This window comes from Octodon degus, unplaced genomic scaffold (assembly GCF_000260255.1).
Source record: "Octodon degus isolate 3935 unplaced genomic scaffold, OctDeg1.0 scaffold00013, whole genome shotgun sequence".
NCBI lineage: Eukaryota > Metazoa > Chordata > Mammalia > Rodentia > Octodontidae > Octodon > Octodon degus.
Window position 1 is genome coordinate 1,766,217 of NW_004524589.1, and position 24,399 is coordinate 1,790,615.

At 39.1% G+C, this 24,399-nt stretch overlaps 1 protein-coding gene and 1 pseudogene across 1 annotated transcript in view; one reads left to right on the top strand and one right to left on the bottom strand.

The window, feature by feature from the left end:
* Positions 1-3,473, top strand: part of LOC105741467 — a 236,009-nt pseudogene extending 232,536 nt beyond the window's left edge.
* The window catches only part of Gpc6 (glypican 6), a 1,221,089-nt gene that overhangs the window by 349,780 nt on the left and 846,910 nt on the right, over positions 1-24,399 (bottom strand). The window contains exon 4 of the mRNA XM_004626257.2: positions 23,632-23,797. Coding sequence (XP_004626314.1) covers positions 23,632-23,797 — 166 coding nt within the window. The remainder of the gene's footprint in view (positions 1-23,631; positions 23,798-24,399) is intronic.

The following is a 24,399-nucleotide window of genomic DNA, read 5'->3' on the forward strand; positions in this document are numbered from 1 at the left end:
CTTCTGATGCAATAATAAGCCTGCAGGGTTTGGGGGGTGGAAAGGGACAATGAATATTAAACAGCTGGAAGAGAACTGATGGCTTTTGATTACATATCTCATTTTCTCAGTCAGAGTGCAGGTAAGTTAGACAAACATGTAGCATGTTATTACCTTAGTATGTGGGATGTCTTCAACCCATCCAAGCCAGTCTTCCATCAGCTGACTATTGTTCATAATTAGCAACTAGTCTGTGATAGGTAGCACCTTCTGTCAGGGTAAGGGAGGTCATAAGGCCACAGTGATCATGATGCCCTTCTTCAGACATACTGGCCAGACAGGATCAGAGAGGACAAAGACACTGGGGAAATAGCTCCCAAAAGTAGCCTGACAGAGCGCAAGAATCTGTGCCATTCTAGAACATTCTAACTGCCACAGATCCAGGGTCAGAAAAGGCTAGAATGAAAGTAGCAGAGGTCAAGTGAGAAGTCAGATCTGCATGCTGTCATCTACGTTCCCCTCCCTCTCTGACTCACCCACCTTCAACGTGTGCTGCGGACTCAGGCCTCTGCCTAGTGCCAGAACAAACTGCGTTTTTTACCTAGCATCCTATGGAGCTCTGGGTTCTTGATGGTGAGATTTTTTTTTCCTTTTTTTTTTTTTTATTTTATCCCACTGCCCATGCTTAAAGGAAATGGCTAATGAGGATTTGGTTAGTTAATGAGTTCCTCAAAAACTGATTGGTGAGTACTACTCAGCTATAAAGAAAGATAAACTTGAGATTTTCAAAGGTAAATGGATGCAACTAGAGACCATACTTATAAGTGAAATAAATCAGACCCACATGTGCAAACATGCTGTTGTCTCCCTAGTGTAGGAAACTGAGTCAGTAAGATCCAAAAGGTACAATAGATACAGTGAAAGGGAAAGAAACTGCTCAGAAGAAGAGAACAACTGGGATAAGGAAAAGGAGAAAAGAAGGAAGGAGAAGATTATATATATCTAAGATAATTGAACTATCGATTTCTATTCGTTCACTAAAAGGAACAGTTAGTGCTTATGTTGTTCGATCAGTTTTGCGTGCCTCCACCTGGTAACCTCAGCAGCTACACTGAAGATAACAATATGCAATAAAAATAACCATTGTTAATTTTCCATCATCTTGTTTTGAAATTCTGTATTGTTTTTATTGGTTTTTGTTATTCTGTTTAAAAATAAAGCTGATGGTTGAATATCCCTCAAAGAGAAAGCTATTGACCATTGATGTCCATCCTAAATTGATTTTTGCTTTTTTTTTTGCAACTCACGCTTTTCCTATGTCACCCAACACTAATTTCATTTGTCCTGGTTTCTAATTTCTGTGCCTGCAGTATTATGGGAAAATCAATGCCACTTCTTAATCAAACTGCTATTTTTGACATTACCATTTCATCCTTGTGATTCTTCCTGAGACTACAAAATATATGTGTAATTCCTCATTCTTATACTTAACACTTATGTTTTTCTTGCCACAGACCTTTCCTATATTTTGGGGCCTAAAGTTACAAAAGGGCTCCACAACTCTTCCTTTCTCTTTCATTGATATTTGCTACATGCAGCTCTCATATCTTTCTCTTCCTACAGCGATGCTAACCAAATGAACATTTATCATTTCTTCTATAATGTGTATATTATATATTATAATACAGCATAATGATATTATGAATATATATATATATATATATATATAGAGAGAGAGAGAGAGAGAGAGAGACAGAGACAGAGACAGAGACAGAGAGATTGGTTTTTCCTGTGCAGTTCAGGATGGCCTTGAATTCACTGTAGTTGAGACTAGCCACAAAATCATAGTGCTCCTCCTGCCTCAGCCTCACAAGTACTGGGATTGCAGGCATGTGCCACCACACCAGGCATGAAAATATTTTTATCATATGTTAAAATTTTTTAAGAAGTGCTTTTTCTTGAGGAGAAAAATTAAACTAGTTTTGAAAAGTGTGATTTCCTTTCATATTTGAAATAAATCTGTGAACTACATGTTTATTTTGCGAAGTTTTAAAATTTGGAACTTGGCAGCCAATTGCAGATTGAGAGTCAGATGCTGTGTGATTTAGGCAAACACTTGAACTCACAATGTTGGCTAGTTTTGGAGTTGCTGAGAATTAAATAAAGAAATGTTGGTAAACAGTATGTTAGATAAATATGCAGCCTCGATGTTTTACTGTTATCTGGTATGCTAATTTAAAAAAACCCTTCAAGTCATATCGATCCAATCTGCTTGGCAAAGATCACTTACCTCTTGCAAAACAGTTTTACATAATATAATGAGTGTTTGTAGTTACTACACTGGCACATGCCCAGCCACATTTGCAAATTTAAGTGGCAATATCTCAACCCACATTATTACTAAAGCCATTGTGTATTGCTTGTTATAGCTGGGTTACTAAGATCTTTCATATTTTTACATACTTTTTTCTTCTTTTTCCTTGTTGGCTTTTGTAGTAAATGATCACAGAGTGCAAGTAATTAAGCAATTTCTTGTTCCTTCCTGGAAAGGAAAACACTAGGATATCAAAAAGCAAGAAAAAGGGTCTTTCGGACAGTTGCATGGTTATGAGCTTATTTTTGATGTAGTGTATTCAGCAAGCCAGCTTTGAATAAAAGCTCAGCACCACTCTGTTCACCTGCATCTCAGCACAGTGAGAAAAAAAATGCACCTAAGTATTTTAGGAATATTTAATTGTTCACATGTTATATGTAAATTTGTGGATTCTAGTTATTCCTTCAGTTTCTTTATCTTACTGGTCTTCGACATTATTCAAAAATATTCATCCATTAAAACAATTTCTGCTGGTTCTCTGCTGAGTGTCGCCGCAGCCTCCTGCTTCAGCAGTGCTTGAACGGAGCCCGGCCCTTGCCGGCCCTCGCCGCTGCCTGCTCCGCTCCTGCAGCCCAGCCTCGCCCGCCCTTGCGGGTGCACCAGAACTAGCGCCAGGACCCCGAGGCCGCTATCAACCGCCAGATCGACCTGGAGCTCTACGCCTCCTACGTCTACCTGTCCATGTCTTACTACTCTGGGCGCAATGACGTGGCTTTGAAGAACTTCGCCAAATACTTTCTTCAGCAATCTCACAAGGAGAGAGAACACGCGGAGAAATTGGTGAAGATGCAGAACCAGCGCGGTGGCGGGATCTTCCTTCAGGATATCAAGAAACCAGACCGTGATGACTGGGAGAATGGGCTGAACTCGATGGAGTGCGTGCTGCGCTTGGGAAGAGTGTGAATCAGTCCCTCCGGGAGCTGCCCAAGCTGGTCATTGATAAGAATGACCCTCATCTGTGTGACTTCACCGAGACGCACTACCTGGATGAGCAGGTGAAGGCCATCAAAGAGCTGGTTGACCACCAACCAACCTGCGCAAGATGGGAGCCCCCGAGCCAGGCATGACTGAGTACCTCTTTGATAAGCATACCCTGGGGGACGGTGACAATGAGAACTAATGTCACCAAGGCAGCGCAAGCATGTTGGGGCTTCCATAACCTTTTCTATAAAGTGTACCAGAACATCTACTTAATTTCTTTAATTCTTTCAAATAAAGACATTTCATACCTGAAAAAAAATGTCTACCATCAAAGTAAGGCGAACCTATTAAGTGCTCAGAAATAGAGAAACTCGCTCTTCGGGTCTTAATTAGATTTTTTTCAATCATAATATTACAATCAGGTTTTTTTTTTTTTTTTTTTTTTTTTTTGTAAAACCAGGGATTGAACTCAGGCCCTTGCACTTGCCAGGGAAGCACTTATTCCACTGAGCCATCTCCCTGGACCCTCCATAATGGTATTATAGTCAAGATCCATAAAAACCACTGCAGAATTTATGTTATTTTTGTTTTTATGAATTACAGTATTCAGACTTCTCAGTGGTGGCTAACCATAGCTACTACTTCCTGCAAAATTGTCACTTTACACACCTTGCCAGGCATGACAACTAAGAGAGGTAGCTACTTCATTAACTAATGGAGCAAGATTGTGATATCTTCAGCAACCTGCCCAAAGGCAGGAGAGCAGGTCCGCTTCAGTGAAAGTGCACTGAAAACTGGACTTACATACTAAACAGAAAGTCCGCAAAAGAATATAGCAAAAGACAAATACAGAAAAGTAGAAAATGATCAGGCCTGGGGATATAGCTCAGCAGCACGAGCCTGGAAAGGACAAGGTTTTGAGTTAGATCCCTGATACACAGAGAGAGAGAGAGAGAGAGAGAGAGAGAGAGAGAGAGAGAGAGAGAGAGAGAGAAGTAGAAAATGAGATGACTCCAGGAATAAGATAGAAAAATACAAATTTCATGTTATAAAAAAATGGAGGTGCTCTGTGTTGACTGTTACACGGTTTAAAGCATGGAAGGATGAAGGATTATTTAAGATTAAATGTATTTCCCAACAGATTAAGGCAAGTCAGTTGCCTGAGAACTAGATTTTTCCTAACTCTTCCCTAAATCCTTTAAAAGGCATCTTGCATTGTGCATTGAAACACTGGACGAGTTTGTACAAGCCCAGTAGGGAGTTCACCCAGATGAATCCTATAAGACCTTTCCACCAAAGAATCCAGTAACACTCCAGAGCATAGTTTTGTAAAAGCAATTCTACTTCTAACATTCAAAAAATGTGACTCGAGCCCGGGTCCTGTAATTGAAAAACATCTTAGAATCGAATGGGAAGAATGAACAGCTGTGTGTAACATGCTGTAAAAGTTTATTTTTGATCAAGAGCCGATAAAAAGTGACTTCCTGCTTATTGCTATTAGTCGGAGTTGAGGATCAGTTTGTCTAGGACTGTGACTCAGGGTGGATCCATTCCCTTTGGCAGCCCTCTGCGTGGAGGGCAGAGCTGCTGGAAATGCAGGCTACTGGTGAAAACATTCTTTTTGTCCGACCAACCTGCAGTGTGTCCTTGTCTTGCCCCCACTGAAAATACGATCTCGACCTCTCTGACTCACTCTCCTCCTCTGTAAGTGGGAACAATAAATGCACCTGTGCTTGGATTGTTTTGGTGGTTAAATAAAATACTGTGTGAAAAAGTGTATTGTTGTTACTATCCTTAAAGCCACTGGCATTATTTCCTGAAATAGGGCTTACAGGAAGTTTTGCTGGAGGAGGAGATGTAGGAGTGGTTGTGGCAGATAGACTATGTGCAGGTAGGGCTGTTTTCCTAGATAGTATATTGTCATTTGAAGCTGCCGATTTCTATACAACTATGTGATCAAATTTGGGTCACATTTTAAGTTTATCTAAAAGCAAGCTCTGTGTCTTCTCCATTCTAGTTCTCTACTTATTTTAAATATTCTCACTGTATAGGCTCATTCCCTAATGGGCTCTACCTATTACTAAATTTAGGTAGCATTGACTTGTAAATTTAGCTACCTATTTATTATTTCTAAATTCCACAGGCTACATTGTCCTGATTTATGGTAACTCAGTTATAACAAAGCACAGGTTTTCAGGTTAGTGTTTTATACTACCAGATGGGCCAGAGGAGAAATGCTGTCCACAAACACTTGGTCATTTTGGCATCTATCTAATTTTTTTAAATCAAAAAGAAATTATGTCTTTAGGTTCTAAGGAGCTAAATTATATAAACGTTAGCAAAACATTTATATTTGGTATGTGCATTTAATAAGCAATTTCCTATTCCCCAAATATTTATTTTTGGTATCCTGCTTGCTTTTTATGGCCTATCTACTCTATTTGAAATCTGCTCAATTTATACAATCAGTAAATTACTTTGCCATAATTGCTGTAATTACAGTCCTCTTCATATGCTCAGACTTATTTCACAGAATCCTATGATAGGAAAATATTTGTGATGAATCTGGATACAACACGAGCGATTAGAAAACAATGGCACTGTTTCCTAACACTCAAAAACACCATTTAATGACAGGCCTACCTGTTCTTATCTGCTGCCACAACAGGCTATTCATAATTTAATGTGTATCTCACTCATACACTTAGTATTAGGAAGCTGTCTGAGTTATTTTAGAATAACTTAGATGAAAAATATCCTTATAAATATACTAAAGATAAGTGGGAAGAGAAAAGCTCTCAGCAATTTAGTTAATACTAGCAAAATGATTAGCTGACCCTGGTCATATGTGCCTATAATCCCAATATTCTGCAAGGCTGAGGCAGAAGGATCAGAAGTTCAAGCCCAGCTTGGACAACTTACAGACATCTCAAGATTCATCAAGATTCATTGCCAAAAATTTTTCAAAAGACCTCAGCATGTAATTTAATATATAAGTCCTGGTTCAATTCCAAGACCCAGGGGACAGTGGTTAAAATGACTATGAGAAGAATTAAATTAAAAAATTTCCACCATTTGTCATTTATCAGACTAGAAAAAATTAGAAACCCTGATAATAACTTCTGTTGTAGAAATCTGGGGAAAATAGACATGTTTGCACGTGGCTGGTGAGAAAGCAGGTTGTTGTAAACCTGGAGAAAAGATGTTACTATCTAACAACATCATCCACGCACTTAGCTTTTGATGCAGCAATTCACTTGTAGAAAATTACTCTAAAATACACCCTAACAATACAAAGTATTTATTAAGCTAATCGCTGTCACATTATTTGTGATAAAAACAATATTGATCACTTAGTTCCAACAAAGGAGCATTACACAGCTGTGAGGAAGATCTCTCTTACTGATCTTCACATTTAGGTGAAAACAGCAAATGGTGGTAGAACAGGGGTGCTACGCTATTCTCACTGTTCAAAAAGTGAATATAAGAAAGTTCACATTTCTTTGCTCATTTGTACAAAAACATAGAAAAGATAAACCAGAAACTAAAGAGACCAATTAATCTGCAGGTGGTGGCTCGTAAAAGGGGAGAAAGAATAAGGGGTTGTGTGAGTTAGTTTGGGTAAGGAGAGAATGATACTTGTAAAAAGTATAATTTTAAAATATAATTTATAAAAATATGTAAGAATACAATTTTTATAGTTTTCACTGTTAGAGCTATAGTAATAGTTCACATATGTCTCTAAAAGAAAGAAACAAAGAAAAAATAAAGAGTTAAGGTAGACAATAGGAGAACAATGAAATATGTACAGCAAATGTAAATCTACTTCAATTACCAATAAAGAAGAAGGAATTGAAGAAGATGGGAAGGAAAAGAACTTCTTTAGTGACTTCAACATGCTATATTTTGACTGGATATGCAACATTAAAGGCAAAACAACCTGTACTCCCCCACTATACTCTAGCTAGAAAGTATGTTTTTGGAAGGAAAATGTCCTAACAACTCTCATTTACATGTATGAATATAAATTTCATATCACTGAGGAAATGTGTTAATATATTATAAATCATGAGGGTCAGTCATTGTTAGAAAAACATACTGCAGATGAGAAAAGAAAGAAGACTAGAGTGACCTTTGTGAGTGAACTGATGGACGTGCTTGTGGAGTGACATACGTACACACATTTCCAAGCTCTGTTTGCATAGAGACTCTGATAACACTGACAGTCCAGGAGCAGCGAGCCCATATGGTTTCTATGTTGTTCTCCAGTAAGTGAAACTGGAGCTCTGTGGAAGTAAATTCCAGAACTGGAGTAGAAAAATGACAGGAAGATCATGGAAGAGCGTGTGGTGGCAGAAATGAGAATGTGCCCCAGAAAGTAAGAGGCCCCTGGCATGAAGTGGACCTGGCTGCAGCGAGCCCCCCAGGGCACCGATGGAACCTTGTGGCCAGCAGCACAATGATGATATTATTGGACTGTACCCTCAGAATAAAATATTCATGAGTTCACGGTGACATAATTAAGGAAATAAATACGTAATTGGGAAGGAGAAGATTCAGTGGAGGAGCAAGGATTCCAGTTAACCTATGTAGACAAAGAGAGGGAAGTATAAAGCCATCATTACGGAAACATGATGGTATTAGCTGCCACGGGCAAGTCTCTCTCCCGGGTGCGAGCAGCAGAGGGAAACGCTGGTGAGGAACCGGTCTCAGTGTAGCTCTCACAGGTCTCTCTGCTTTACTTTGATTTCTGAAGCGGCATCATATGAAAGGTAGAAGCTGGGGCCCTGGGACCTGGAGGCTGGAAGCCAAGCTCGAGGGCTGCCTCTGGTGAGGGCCTTTGGGCTGCGTCATATCATGGCAGAATGCATCATAGATGCAGCGGGAGGAGGCCAGAGGGGCTGAATTGGCTTTTTTCCCCCCTTTGGAAACAGGGTCTCACTACACAACTCAAACTTGTAGTTATCCTCTTGTCTCAGCCTCCCCAGCACTGGGATTGCAGGTAGGTGCCACCATGCCCAGTTCTGCTGGCTGGCGTGGTGCGGTGCTGGCATGGCAGGAGGTGTTAGGGTGTTTACCAGGCAGGCACTTAAACTGCTGAGCTGTCCCTCCAGCCCTAAATTTGCTTTTGTAACAAACTCACTGCCTCCTACGATGCTGACATAAACCCAATGTTAATTTTCTAGTTTTCCTTATTGTGATTATGTATGTATGATATTATACTTAGGATAAGGTGCGAGATAGGTATATGTGAACTCTGGACAATTCTTGAAGCTATTATATAATTTGAAAATTATTTCAAAGTAAATGTTAAAACATAATTTGATTTCAGCCAGATCAAGCGTACAGAACACCCACTTGTAAAGGTACTTCTCTATCTTATTCCCTGATATATAAAGCCCATAAAACAAGCTTTAATGTGTATATATTAAACCTCTGGTAAGAATCTTTTAATTTAGAATTTTATTCATTCAGATAAGCGCTTGGTTAAAAGTTAAAAGTCTTTTAAAATGATCATTAAAAATAATTGTGTATGTTCAAGAGAAAGTTCAGATTTCTAAGTGAAACAGAGAAACACACTAAGCAAAAATGACATAGTAATTAAGACTTATTCCTTAAACTATAAAATAAAAATCTGTCATATTTACCTAGCAGATAACAGTTATCTAATGAAATCAAGTCAGCATCTACAACTAAGGCCCCAGTGCTTGCTGGGGGCAGTAGATGGATATGGGTGTCCTGGAACTCTCAAATAGTACAGGTTCCTGAGCCTGCCCTGTAAGGTGAAGCCCCCAGGGAGCAGGGGAATTTTCCAAGCTGCTGCATAAGCTTCTGAAAACGAAGATGTTCTCTGCTAGATTAAGAAAGATTTGTACTAATGGTGTTTGGACAGGATATCATGTTTGCATCTTGTACTATGAATAACCACTACGAAGACAACAATATGCAATGTATTAATTATCAAAACTGTCCTACTATTCAGTTTTGAAACTGTCTCATTGGTATTTGTTTCTCAATAAAATTAATCTTAAAAAAAAGAAGTTTCAGATTTCAATTTGACTTTCATGTTGTTGTCAATTAGGTGAATGGAGTGTACTTTATCATTTTGCATTTCCTAACTATTATGCCTATATTTCTAAAAATGTAAGTTTGGAAACATTGATTTAATACATTTATCATGAACAGCAATTTGAGGGTCAGTGGTCACTGACTAAAATAGATGGGAATTTGTGTTTGGTGGAGCAGAAATAAGGGGATTTTTGAAAATCTAGAGGCAAGCAAAAAATAGGATTTTAACATTTGCAACTTCCATGTGAGCATTAAATAATCCTGAAACTAAACTACAAGTTGAAGTCGAAGGAATTATAATATATAATTACATAAGACAATTTGTTATCATAGTTTTAATATTGCGCAACCACTATTAAATGATTTGAAATACTGATCTCAATATCCAAATGCTCATGTAGTTTGAGAAAAATAAACACAAATCCTCCTGAAAAGACTAAAAGACAGAATGCAGCCCCTAGGCTCGCCCTGAGATCTGAGCCCCATTCTACTCTTATTATTGTGCTCTTACTATTGTTCTCAGCCCTGACCTTTCCTCTCACTTTGTCCTGGCAGCTTTCCAAAGAGGGACAGGTGGTTTTAGGGCTTTTTCTAGGGTTACAAATCAAATAATATTTCATGGTTTTCACCTTTAATGGGCTAAGCAGAATGCATTTGACAAAAGTCACTACAGAGGTTTGGAGAAATAATTTATACTCTAGGGCATTCTTAAATCAGTAACTTGGCAAAAATGAAATTTGAAAAAACTCACTGCTCCTTCAAACAGCACATTGCAAAAGTTACATCACGTATGTTTGTTATTCCTTGGAGGACTCGACATCCAGAAACCAATGAATAGATGCCATTGATCTTTACTTGTCTAGTTTTCTTTGGGGACAGTTGTGCCCCAGGGCACGCTGTGAAGCGAGGGGCTATTTTCTGGTACATACTTTCTTGCCAGTGAAGGGATAAATGCCCTGGGAGGATTTTTATTTATTTTTTTGTAAAATAAGCAAATTCCATGCCTCAATTTTTAAAATATTTATTTGTACGTGCTTCATCACAGAATGATCATATTCCTTCTGGGAAGTAGTACATGCACAGAACACACCTCATTTTTCCCTCCTATACCCCCACACTTTGCTGCCATCAGCTTCATTTATCATGTAAATTTTCATAAAGCTAGTTATTGTACATTCAGACTAACAACCAAACTCATTGGCTAAAAGAATAAAAAGGCTACAACAACTCAAGGTATACTTTAAATACATTGTCCAGGCTGGGTTACAGGAACTTCTTTCTTTCTCTTGTTTTATAGTAGTATCTGTGTTTAATGCCTCAGTGTGATAGTCAGAACTCTAGGGCAGGAGTATGGGAGTGTGAGAAAATTCTCTCTCTGAGAGCACACACTGATGTTCAGGCTGTTGAGTGCTTAATATCTGGGGGTGACAACAACATGATTTCCCAGGAGGGGAAGAGGCAGGCACCTGTGTCAGCACAGGAGAGGGAACTCTGGGCACAATTGCCAGAGTAGAGTGGGGGAGTGGGCCTCATAATTCTTTGGGCGATGGAGACCGCTTAGTGGTTTGTGTCCTCCTGTTTCACATTCCAGGAATATAGCATGCTAATACTTTCATCATCCATTGGGCATTCACATGTACTGCTTCTTAAATATGACAAGCCCTGAACAATTAAGGAAATCTATTTTTATGATTCCCAAACCAGCTCCTCTATTTACTGACAGCCCTGCCTTTCTCCTGGGTGCTTACCCCTGTCTACTCCTTCTTTTCCTCTATGCCTGGTTGACTCTCTCTAACATGCAGTCCTATAAATTTCACCTGCAACACGACCATGGTTGCTGTCTTCTTGTCTTCTTTTGAACCACATTTCGCTGACCTATCTGATCTCACTGCCACTAGTCTCATTCATCTGAATCCATACTTTGCTTAGCTGCCAGATTAAGACTTAGATTCTGTCACTCCCTGGGCTAAAGAGCCCTGTGGCTTGTCGCTGCCTACAACAAGAAAAAGCATCAGATCTTTGGTATGACTTTTAATGCCCACGCCCACAAGGCCAGTCCTTACTGATCTTACCTCCCACGATACACCAGCAAGGGAGCCTGGTCAGTCCAGCTAGTTTCTCATCACTGCTGAGCAGACTGCAGCTTTCTTAGCCACCTCCCCTCTGCTCCCACTCCAGTGTTGCCAAGCACTTATTCACCCGAGCAGAGGCATGGCTGTCTCAGCTCGGATTAGTCCTGTCTCCCAGGAATAAGGCAAATCCAGAAACAGAGACAAGAAGCCTCCTGCCTGAGGAACAGCATCACTTTCATTGCACCCCCTCAGTTCTTTCCAGTTGCTTGTCCTTTGCTTCTTCTCCATTGGTTTCCCATTTGTTTTGGTTGCTGTCTCTTAGATTTAAATGTTTTGGGCCCTGCTGTTTTTGTATCTGCTCAAACACCCTGCTGGTTTCCTATTCTGACCTTCAGAAGTTATTCACCTGAGCAGGACCCATACTGCTTCTGCCCTTGGTGCCACCTCTGAAGGCGGGCTTCATCCCTTGGTGATTCACACATGCTATCTAGTGTAATCCTCACAATGTGGAGAGGTAGCTACTTACTGTCTCCACCTGTTGATGAGAAGGAGGACATTTCTGAATGTTAACCTTTGGTGTCTGAATCACATAAGTCATAAATGGGGGAGTCAGGATTCAAGCTCACACAGTGGCCCAAGGGCTAGAACTCTCAACCACTCCTTTGCCACCTAATCAAACTCAAACTCTGCTGTGAAAGAACACATTTTACCTCTTTGAAAATGTATGCTTTCTCAGGCCTCAGGATCAGTTCTTTCATGTTCACCAAGAATGTGCCTAGGCCATCACAAACGCACACTGACCACATGGACACACACACACACACAAATGCACACACAAATGCGCACACACACACGCATGCAAAGTGTGTTTTGGAGAGAATCAGATATATTCTGATGCTGAGCCGTGGCCTGAAAACTATCAGAATTTTAATTAACTAAATCTATGCAATCTGATAGTGTACCTATAAAATAGTGATTGAAAACTTAATTAAAAACAATTGTCCTAATCATTTATAATGTATGTGCATACCAAATCATTACATTATACACCTTAAACTTGTCTGATTTTATTTGTTCACTAGAGTTTAAATAAAATTAGGAAAAATAATAAAAAAAAATAACAAATTTGGTTTGCCAGGTATACTACCTACCCATTTTAAGTGATCAAGAACTAGCAGTTATTAAATTTACATTAGTTAAAATTTAAATAAATAAAAAAGACAGCTGAGTAATCTTTCTAAACTTACTTCAAATACCCAAGATCCAATGTGGCAGTAGCTGCTACACTGAAGAACAAAGACGTAGAACATTTCCATTCTCCAGAAAATCCTATTGAATAATGCAGGAGCACCAACTCCTTCCTCACTGCAATATACCCTCATGTAGCCAGAGACTACAAGTTTCTTCCTAAACACCAAGTAAAAATTAGTGCAGTGGTGAAGAACCCAGGCTCTGAAACTGTGATGGGCAGGCATCCTTGCCAGTTGGACTGGATTATTACACTCCTGGAAGGAGGAGTAGATCACAAGGCCCTGTACTCATCACTTCTTTCATCCACTGATGTTTGGAGATAAATGTGTCATCAGGAGCGGGGCCCATGCAGAGGAGGCACTCGCCGTGGCCACACCCTCGGAAGTTACATCTGTTGCTGATGTTCTTGCCTAAGCTCTGCTTCTTGGCCACCATGAAGAGGGGACTTTTTGCTCAGCCATGCCCTTGGACCATGATGCTTCTGCCTTGGAGCCTTTAGATCACAGACTGAACCCCCCGACACTATGAGCCAAATTGAATCTCCTCTTTTAAGTTACGTATACCAGGTTTTTGTTCCCTATAACAGGGAAGCTGACTAATACGCAAGCCAGCCTGACCCTGAAACTTACAGTTATATTGTCATGGATGGGGCACCTCTCTGGGCTCAGTTTGCCCATCTGCATAATGGAGGCTCAGCCTATTGGCTACTTACTGGGTTCTGTAAGGACTAGCCTGTTATAGAATCAGCGTCTTATGAATATTAGGCATGAGTGTTATTGGCCTAAAGCTCTCCGAGTGAGGTACAGAGTCACAGGAATGCAGGAATAGTTTCTTACAACCTTCATAGTTTGGATATTATGAATATATAAATGTGAGTACCATGTTTACAAGTGAGTAGTCTGACAATTTGAAACATCCAGGGACAAACTTGGGCAGTTTAGGCAATAAAATGTAATGTTAGGTACTGGGAGTGACCAAAATATGTGGTACATGTGTACATTCTAAAAAATGTATTATAATAAAAAGACACATTGCCATGAACACCCCTCAAAATATATAGTCCCCGCTCATTCAAACACACTTAGCTAACTGTTCCTGCAACTTTCTGAAATGTGTAAAATTTCCAGTTCTGGAAATCCTTTCTGGTGTCATTGTGAGTATGATCAAAATATGGTGGACACTGCTGTGGACTGCTGTCCCACAGAAATGCAAGCTTGTCAAAACCTTACGGGGTCTTCTCCTTTGCTTCACTCGCCAGATCTGGCACTGGGAGACTTTTATCTCTTCCCTGAAGTCAAAAACGATCATGAAAGCTAAATATTTTAAAATGATTCAGAGTGCTGAGACAGCCATAACAGCACAATTAAACATGGTCAGGAGAGGGAACTTCCAGAACTGCTTCAGAAAATGGCAAGAACAATAGGATCAGTGAGTATTTTGGGGGGGCAGGGAGGTGGATGAGAATATGTCTTTTATTGTAACAATCTTTTAAAAATGTGAACACTTGCTGTAATTTTTGATCATGCCTTGTATATTTTAAACAGAGTCACCAAATTTCTATCAAATTCAGCCACAACTGAAGGGAATTTGTGGAGTCCTGGTTTAAAAACCAATTCCTATTCCTGGCCCACATCCTGAAAAGTACTGTGTCCTGGAATTTTTAGGACTATTCCAGATAACTTTCTGAGGATTATTGATGATTTCAGTCCTCTCACTATCTTGTGTCCTACTTCTAGGTTTTGGACCATGAACTAGATTTCTATGACTATGCCCAACTCAGAAGAGTTGGGGCAGTAAACTATTTTAAAGGTATTTATCTATATTTATATTCAGCTATCTTAGGTAGCTATAATCAGTGGTATCCAATTTAGAGAAGGCGCATGCGTAAGTAATAAAACAGCAAGGGCTCCAGTAGCCCTGACCAGGCAGTTGCAGCTAGTTTTAAGAAATCTTTCTACAGAAACCAGTGAACTCTCGGAGGGAAGAGTGAGCCTGTTTCCTCTGGGAGAAACTTTTGACTTGGTGTGAAGCCATGAGGACAGAGGCAGAGACAAGGTTGGCGGGGGGAGGGGGTCACTGGCTCATTCATTTGGTCTGAGAAACCATAGCCACTCAGAGGATCTAACCACTGGGCGGTCACTGCTGTCTCCCACACTCTCCTAGTGCACTGACATAAATGTGAGGCCTCTCATTAAATCAGTTAATTTCCTGAGTATTGGCATTTTGGTGGTGAATGCTCAAAGGCTTACTTGAGATTTCATTATCAGTGTTACCTTTCTGGAAGATTCCTGACACTCAAAGAATAAAGATGTGATGCACAGAGATAAATCTGCATGTGGGCCACGCCCTATATTCAACTACTCACTTTTCAATGCTTTTCCTATTTTCATTTCATCAGTGTGAAATATGGAATAAAAGAAATTCTTAGCATAGCAAATTATTTAAATCCACGTAAAGAAAAATTGCTGACATATCTTTTCCACATGGGATTTGCATTTAAGCTGTTATTTGAAGGACAAGGAATATTTCATGCTGTATTTTAATTTAAATTCTCTCCTTGCTAGTTAATGAAGGATCTATAGACATAACACTTTTTTATGAGTTACAAGTTCAAAGTTTTCATATAGAGTGAAGGTTTTAAAGTTTCTCTCATGGGCATTCAGATCCTCTTGCCCCTTTTGAGCAACAAATGAAAATATACGTTTAACCATCAGAATAAATCACAGGGCCACTTCTAGCATGGCTTTCTCCTCTGGCTCCTGAGTTGTTCATAATAAGTCACAAAGCAATGGGATGAAGTGAATAAGATCACAAAGAAAAAGCAGTCTCTTCCATAATTGCTAAAGAAACAAGCCTGAGGAAAGTGAACATTCATTTAAAAAACGACTCAGTGAGGAAGACTCTATCACTAGCTCTACTCTTGAGTACATCATGAAATAAAAGAATTTTTGTATCAACTCAGGAAATATCTATGCAAATGTTACGTTTATGGGAAAATAAGTAAAGTTCTAACATTTGACACTAACAATTAAGATATTTTAATGAAGAATTTCATTTCCACATGCAAATGTATTGTCTGGAATTTAAATAAGGATTTTCACTTTAGCTGCTAATCAGGCCTTTGGATTTATCTAAATGCCTTGGAAGGCCTCTCCATTCTTTTTTCTATAACTTGGTCACCACAGAAGGGCTCTGTGACTATGGCTAATAGTACAGACTTGTAAGTTTGCTGTGTGTAAACAGTGATATGGTTTTAACATTTTCTTTAACAATCAGTGTTTTTTAGCTCTATTTCTAATTTTTATTTGCAGTTGGTAAAACAATTTTTTGTACCACATGTTCCTCTTCTTTCATGAAATTGAAGTTGCTAAAAATGTCATTGGGCTAGTGGGTATAATAATGGTTTCTATGTGAGTTTCTAAATACTTTGGAATCTATTTCATTCAATTGTACCAAAATCATCAAGTGCTTTTTCTTGACACATTCTAACTTGTGTTGGTTTGAACTTGAAAAAGTGAATTGACAGGAAGAATAGCAACATCACTAGAATCAAATGTCAACCACTAGAAACAAATTACTTTTACTATAACAATCCAATTAAACTATTCCTCTCTATAAAACATTAATATTAAATAATAAATTAAAATCAAAACAAGATTTACAAAGTTAGTTTCTAATTATATAGAATCATTTTTATGGACTCTGCTTTCTCTTGATAAACTAAATTGTGCTGTTACTTCTCATAGGAACTGGAGAGTACGGTAAGGCATAAAGGTATTTCAGTGGACTTGCAGTTAGAAAGAAATCCTTTTGTGTTCTAATGAAGGCTGTGCTTGCACAAATATCTTTTCCTCAATTACTATGATGTCATATGATACTATCCCATGGCTCTCCTCTTGAAAATCTAGTTTAGAGGATCAAATTTGTAGTAATAAGAAGTAGAATAAGAAGTAGAAATTGTAGAGGAACTAAATACCTGAGAATGAGAAATAGACTGATGGAAAAGATTTGGAAATGGGGATAAAGGACTTAAATACACACACCCTAGGATCCTTGATTATGGCATCGAGTAATTTCAGATTTGATGGCCATTGCTTCGTCTGTTCTGTGAACATATTGCTTGATCCAGAACAGAAATTGCTGTCCTGGGCAGCCCTAGAACTACTGTCCCAAGACAAGTATCAGTAAGTATTCAGAGAATAAAACATATCTGCCTCAGGTCAGCAAGATAACTCAGTAGACTAAGCACCTTCTTAGGCACGTGCAGAGGCCAGGGATTGATCACTGGAACCAAATGCTATGCCGGCCCTGCCTCTGGGCATGCTGAGCAGGCCACTGCATCAAGGAATGGTGGCACATGCCTGTAATCCCAGTGCTGGGGAGGCTGAGACAGGAGGATTATTACGAGTCTAAGAATAATCTGTGCAGTGAGACCCCATACCAAATACATAAACAAACAAACAATCAAAAAACAACAACCAAAAAATCTGTCTCTATTTCCCTGAATTGCCTGTGCATTATGCCACATTACATCATTCTATTGTAATACATAAAATGTCCTCACATATGCAGAGTTTATATCATTTTCTAAACTTGGGAACTGATAACAAAGGTAGCCAGTGGGACACCAGCTAATCACTTTATTCCTTAATTTAAATAGCTTTCATTGAATAATTAGCACTGCTTATGTATTCTCACTGTGTTACATGGAGAACACAGTACACGACACATTCTGATAAGCAATGGAAAATAATTGATGACAAACAAAAGAAAACAGAGTATTAGGTGGCATTCGATTTCAACTGATGGAAATCTAGTCTTCTAAAGGTCTTTCAGGAAAGCACAAAAGCCAAAGACCTCTTACTAACAGATCAGATTTTTAAAATAGCTGCTTTGTTCCTGTTCCTTAGTTTAAAAGCTGTATTTCTGGGCTTTATTTCTGAGTTGGCTCCTGTGTGACATGAAGCAGAGATGAAGATGCCCCAAACCCTGGCTGCTAAGGACAATTCTCAAATTTCTCTTTTCCCTCAGTTTAAAGCAAATAATTTCTATGCTTCGGTCCTGGAGCTTTGTATAACGTGGGATTTCAGGGGAAACCAGTCCGAGTGCTTATCACACTTCCCATGGAATTCTCTGTGGCTAAAATACTTCACATCAGATTTACATTATAGAATTTCATGCTTGAGCAAGTCTTTGAAAGAGTAGTACCGTATTTGTATTATTGAAAGAGTTTCTTTTATATCCTTCTGAAATGCTATAGCACACAGTCTTGCAGGTGTTATAGAAGGAAACCTGAATCTTCATACTACAAACAAGAAGTGTATATTTTTAAATGTCAAACAAAGCATACGTAACAGCTTTCCTCAAATGCAGAGTAATAATCATATGAATTACTTTGAAGATAAATAATTCTTGTAATTTCTAAGAAAGTCACTTGTGCACCAAAATCGTCATTTGCTACATGACACCATCAGCGTGCTGATCCAACACAGCTTCCTTGCAACTGGCTATAATTTTCCACTTACACAGCTGTCACAATGAAAGGACGGTGTTCATTATCTGATTGTTTCTGCCATTTCTGTTCATATAGAGTCCATTAACAACAGGAGTATGTGGTTTTTAAATTACTAAATTACTCATCCTTCCATTAAAAGAATAGACACGCAAAGTAAAATAGAGTAGCCTCTTCTCTACTTACTCCCTTGTACTTTTTCTGCCTAGTTATTACTGTTTATTCCATTCCATGGAAACAGAGCATTGTTTTCACCCAGGTGAGGCCTTTGCTGTCCTCTAGTGCCAAGTGAAGCCAGCATGGTCCACACAGGTGCTGGATGAATGGACCACAGGCCCAGTGAGTTCTCCTGGTCTGCAGTACCTGAGGCACCCACGTTGGCTTTCATGTGTGACACCCTCACTCTAGCCAGTTTTCTGCCTTAGGACTCTCTTTTTTAATGCGATATTTTTAATAACTGTGTGCATGAAAGAATTTTGTTTATGGTAGGTGAAGGAGTGCGAAAGGCTTCCTTTAAGAGATGCTGAATAAACTGTGTATGTTTCTGTGTTGTGGCTTTGATCCTCCTGGGAGGTCAGGTCTGGAATTTTCTACCTGTGGTGTATGTCAACATTCAATGAGTTTCAGATTCTGGAACATTTCAGATTTCAGAGTTCTGGATTGGGGATGCTCCACTTATACTGTTAGTATTTTTATGAAAAAAGTGTCAAAACAAAATAATAAAAGAATAACAACAGTCAAGACTCTGAACATGAAATTTAACAATTGGTTACTCTGAAAACGAGAAAGCACAGAAATATGACACCCTTCAGGTCTCTAATCTTTGGGTGCTCAAGGTCTACATGAAAGACAGATTTCCACTTTGGCTTTTATCTCGACTAGAAAGCATTCATCAATCAAGGAACTCAAACTCTTCTTGGTGGAATTGTGGAAACTTTCCAAATCTCTCAGCTCAGATCAGCGGCAATGGTGATGGTGGTCATGAGTTTATCATAGAAAATGTTCAAAAGAAAAACAGATGAGCATTTAAAACACCACTAACAGATCATGCTAGACCTATTAAAATTGTCACAGGACTTGGATATACTAAGGGGGATACATTACAGCAAGTATATGTGCTGGAATATTCAACATTGTTTATGTTTAACAGTGCTAATTTGACATAATCACATGTAGTATTTTAATTTATACTCTCTGAGCCAGGGCTGTTTTAGCCCCTAGGCTGGGGTTAATGCCCTTGTTGAGGAGATACCTGTCCTCCTAACATTTTGTCAGAATTCATTATTATTTAACTCTATTAAATTCCCTAACAGCCAAAAATGTGTGTCTAGATTACTCAGTATAGCAAGTTGAATTAATATACTAACATTATTAGTGTCTTATTCACCAGGATTGTTTCAAAAGACTACATAATTGGGACATAAACATCTTAAGGTCTTAGGTTTATATTTGCCATTAGAAGCAGCTTATAGCTATTTAGTGATAAAAAATTAGAAATACAATATGTGCCTTTTGTCTTACCAACCTTTGTCTTTCCATGCAAGCAACCTCTTTTTAAAGGTTGTTTGTGACTCTCTCAGGGGGCTGGGGATAAAGCTTAGTAGCACAAGTGCCTGCCTGGTAAGTGCAAGGTCCTGAGTTTGATTCCCAGTAATAAACAAACAAACAAACAAACAAACAGAAAAACCCGAACAAACAAAACCTTTCTTTAGTCCTTGTAATTTATAAAATCTTAGATGGTAGCAGATGTTTGGAGGAGGCCTTCTCACATATCCTTGACATTCAAATATAGGCAAGATTTATTCTGGCCCATATAAGTGTGATTTCAACCCTGACTTCTGTGTTCCTGAGCTGGATGTAACCTGCAACATGACCTCTTGTCACAACAGACTGCTTATCTGTGGAGTGTTGGCTTCCAGGCACACTTGCAAAATAACTACCGGGAATTACTGAAACTCTGCCTCCAAACTGTTTCCCTCTAGGAAATCTTAATTTAATGTAAATATTTTTCAAGAAAACACTTTTGCATTCTAGGCAACATTCAGAAGTGTGGGTGGAAAAAGTTGTACATGAACATGCAGAAACATCTGGGCTAAGTGTTTAAGCCCAGACTGCCAGTATCCCAAATTAGGTTTTACTCCCACTACGTAGTTCCTAGTAGTGAAAACAGGACAGAGTCCCCTCTCCTGTTCTTTCTGGGTCAACTGGCTCGGGTGCTCACTCATTCGGACACTGAGCAAGTAGAGGATGGGCTGTGTCCTGCACTTGGCATCCCCTGTGCTCTCTCTGGCTTCTGCTGGAAGTGACGGAGGCTTTTTTAAGGACCTGACTGTGGATCCACAAATGTATTCTTCAAAGTTGTCATAAAAGCTGAGCTTTCCATTTTTCTTACACTAGTTACTTGATAATCTTTCGAGCACTGCCCCTGTGCTAGGCTTAGAGCTAAGCTTGCTGCAGGAGACTAAGCTGTGGATCCAGCATAGATGGCTGGCTTTGTTTTTCTACTATTAAAAGAAAGCAACGAAAAATGACCTACACAGTTTCAGAAGCTAGCGAAATGCCACGGAGGTTTTTAGAACACTTAACACATTTCCCCTTACTTATGAGCTGCCTTTCTTTGGGCATGACCCAGACGCTAACTTCATTTTAAGAAGAGATTAATTACTTTCAATTAATTCTCAGCATTGTAAAGACAATGAAAAATTTCCACCAATTTAACTTTTTTTTTTGGTGATACCAGGAGTTGAACTGAAGACCTCGCGCTTTTCAAGTACAAGGTCGCTGAGGCATATCCCCAGCTTCTGACTATTTTTATTGGTAGTTGTCTATATGCCACTGGTAATATTTAGAGGAACACAAAATGAAACATAACCAATAAAAAGGAAAAGATACATAAAATGTACAGACTAAGATGTATTGTCGCAGGCAGAGGTGGCAAATGCAGGGAACAGCAGTAGGAGTGAAAGGTTTCTTTTTTTATTTATCTATTTATTTATTAAAACATGTATTTGTTTATTTGCTATGGGGTCTCACTATGCAGCTCGGACTCAGAGTGATCCTCCTGTCTGAACCTCTACAGTGCTGAGAATCCAGATGTGCAATACCATGCTGGGTTTCAGTGGCTGACATGGTGGGGGTCAGCACAGCATGTGGTACTGAGGATGGAATCTGGGGTCTTGTGCTTGCCAGGCAGGCACTTAGACCACCAAGTATCCCAGCCAGAAGAGTTGCTTGAGAAGCTGGACTCTAGGGGTCGTGATAGCAGGTGCTATCTAGAAATAAGCTGTTTCATTTAATTTTTGCAAGATTGGCACACTAATCTCTGCCACTGCATTTGTGAAAATTGTTGCGCTCTCATCTTGAAGGCATTTTTACTTTTAGGGAATTGCAGTAATAAATCATGTGAACCCACACACCACACCACCCAAACACGTAGTAGTATGGATACATTTTGCTTTGCAAGTGTGTTGTGGTTAGGTCTCAATGCCCAGTAAAACCCAGAGAAGACACAGCAGCAGAATCTCCTTGGAGACCATGAAGTCTACTAAAAGGAGAGAAAGAGGAAGAGGAAGAAAGGGCTTGTGATGCAATGCATTACCATGGGTCGAAGAAGGAATTCCACCTTTTGTTAAGATGGGACCAACACCTGGGTAGAGGAGTGGGAAGGGGTAGCAGGAAGGGGGTGTGCAAATTAAGAGTTTTGTAAAACAAGTGATGTTCTTAGGCATTTAATTTCACATCTAATTGGCTTTTTATAAAATTAGCTGACTGAAAGTATAAGGGTTGGATTTAAGTCAAAATAGCCAATAGCAGTGAGGGAAAGAAAGCCAGTGAGAAGGCACTGCTGTCTTTATAAATTATGAAGCTCACATCCTTGTTCTTACTCATGTGCTGCTTTATTTAGCAAGATTCCCATGACCATTTTTATCAATAAATTTCAGGCTGAACAAAGACAATGTTAGGAATTGGGGCAAAATGTATAAACGATCTATATGGCTTCAGAGGTTTAATGGAGTTTAAAAATATACTAATCACTTTAGACTCCTTGAAGGGATTTCATTTTTATTAGCATTGTTGGGGTTGCTTCTCTTTGCCAAAGCAAATCTAAATCTTCTAGAGTAAATAAGGTTACATTTATTCTTATTTTTCATTTGTATCTTCCCCAAACATCTTAGCAAACAAAAATCTTAGCAAAGAATTGGGTCCTTTCTGAGTAAGAAGAACGTCTCAAGAACTTTGTAAAAACTCCTGTAGTTTTCAAATCATGGAACTGGAGATCTTACCAACAGATTTCGTCCTTCCACTGAAGGGAGAGAGAATAGCATTACAATTTATTCTCTCTGCAGTGATTGTGAGATTTTGTTAGATGACTTCCAAGTCAATCTAGCCATGCTAAAAACATCTCCTTTAAAAAATACATGTCAAAAGCATTTTCTCTGATCTTCTTAAACAAAATACAACAGTGAGCCATGAGTCGCATTACCGAAGTGCACGTACCCTTAGGGCGTGTCTGCGCAGTGCGCTGAGGGTGTTCCGTATTCTAACACATTTAGTTCTTTTTGCTGTCCTGCCCAAATTTTACATGTCAGCAGACTTTCCTGTGTGTTCTGGTTAGAGGCTGGCATAAGTGGCGCGGGCCCTCTGAGGCTGACGAATGCCACTGCTATTTTCACCTCTCTTGCTTGTCACTCCGTAATTGCGGTAAATGCAATTGAAAGTACTTTTATTTGAAGGCCGTTTGACAGAGGGGAAGAAAACACATTTACTCTTTCAAGGCCCATGTATTTTCCTGGGAGAAGGCTGCCTATAAAATTTGTCCTTTTATCCTTGGATAGCTATTTGGGAAATTTCTTTGGACAGTGAAACCTCCTGAATGATTTTGCAACCTAACAACAGAGGCCTGATTCACAGTGTTTCCCCCAATTTCTCCCCATCTCTTTTCCTCCTGTCTTCTGAAGACTAGAAGGCTATTTCAAGCTTGTGTGCCTGAGGTCTGTGTTTTCCCAAAGTGAGATAAAAAATTTGCATGCTTTACCCAAAATATTAAGCTATTGTCATGTAGAATTTAAGGAAGAAATTGTTTTCTAAAGTATGTGGCTATATTAAGGTTATATAAATGAAGACGAATACTTTCCACTTTTTTTATAGTTTTCTTTTCTAACTTGGGTCTTCTCTTAGGAACCAGTGACCCTCAAAACAATTGCTTTTGTTATTTTCATTGGAGAGACCGACGAACTGAACAGAGCTCGGGCACCTCTAACAGAACCAACCTTTGTAATACACAGAAAATCCTTCTTACTTTGCAGAAGGAAAATGGAAAATAATGCTTATCATGTGCTGAAATCTGTTTGAAGTTTATAGAAGTTATTTTGCCTTTCTGACCTGCCTTTTCAATGTCATGATACTTGCTACTCTCATCTGTCAGATAGCAGGCCTGTTTCAATGGCTCTTACCTATGAAAAGGTTCCATTCGGTGTCCAGGTCTGCCTGATTGGCCAAGCAGCCCTTCATGACGTTGAGGCAGTAGTTGTTGCAGGGTCTCACAGTGGGCAGTCCTCGACAGTAAGGGCAGTATAACATCTTCATGAGTGCCCGGATGCACCCAGGGGTGGGGCTCACCTGGAGAAAAATGAGAAGGAAGAAAACATCACAAATAAGAATAACGAGAGAGAGAGAGAGAGGGAGAGAGAGAGAGAGAGAGAGAGAGAGAGAGAGAGAAACAAAAAAACAGGCAAATTAATTCTAATAAACCTCACAGTTGAAAGTATCAGGATCTTAACCTCAGAGTTCAACCCTTTTTAATTAATCTTTAAACAGGCCCATTCTTGTTGAATACTTCCATTTTGCAAAGTAATAATTTGTGAAATGTCCCTGTCAACATTTTGATATTGATGTCACTGTAATTTGCCCTGAAAACAGATGCAGTTCCATTGCAACAGGACATGAAATGAGATAATACATGTGGAAGCAATTTGGAAAGTTAAAAGCCCCATAAACGTGAAGGTATTATTAAAGTTTAATGTGGTACCTTCAGAAAAGTTTCTTTTCTTTTTTTTTTTTTCTTTTTTTTTTTATACAGTTTTATTGATAAACATATAGCAATGAGACAGTTTCAAATCAAATCGGAAGTACAGTTTCAACAAATAATACACTGCATATATTATTCTTAGTGGTTAATTGCTGTACAAGATGCGGACTTGTGATCCTATTTACAAACACCA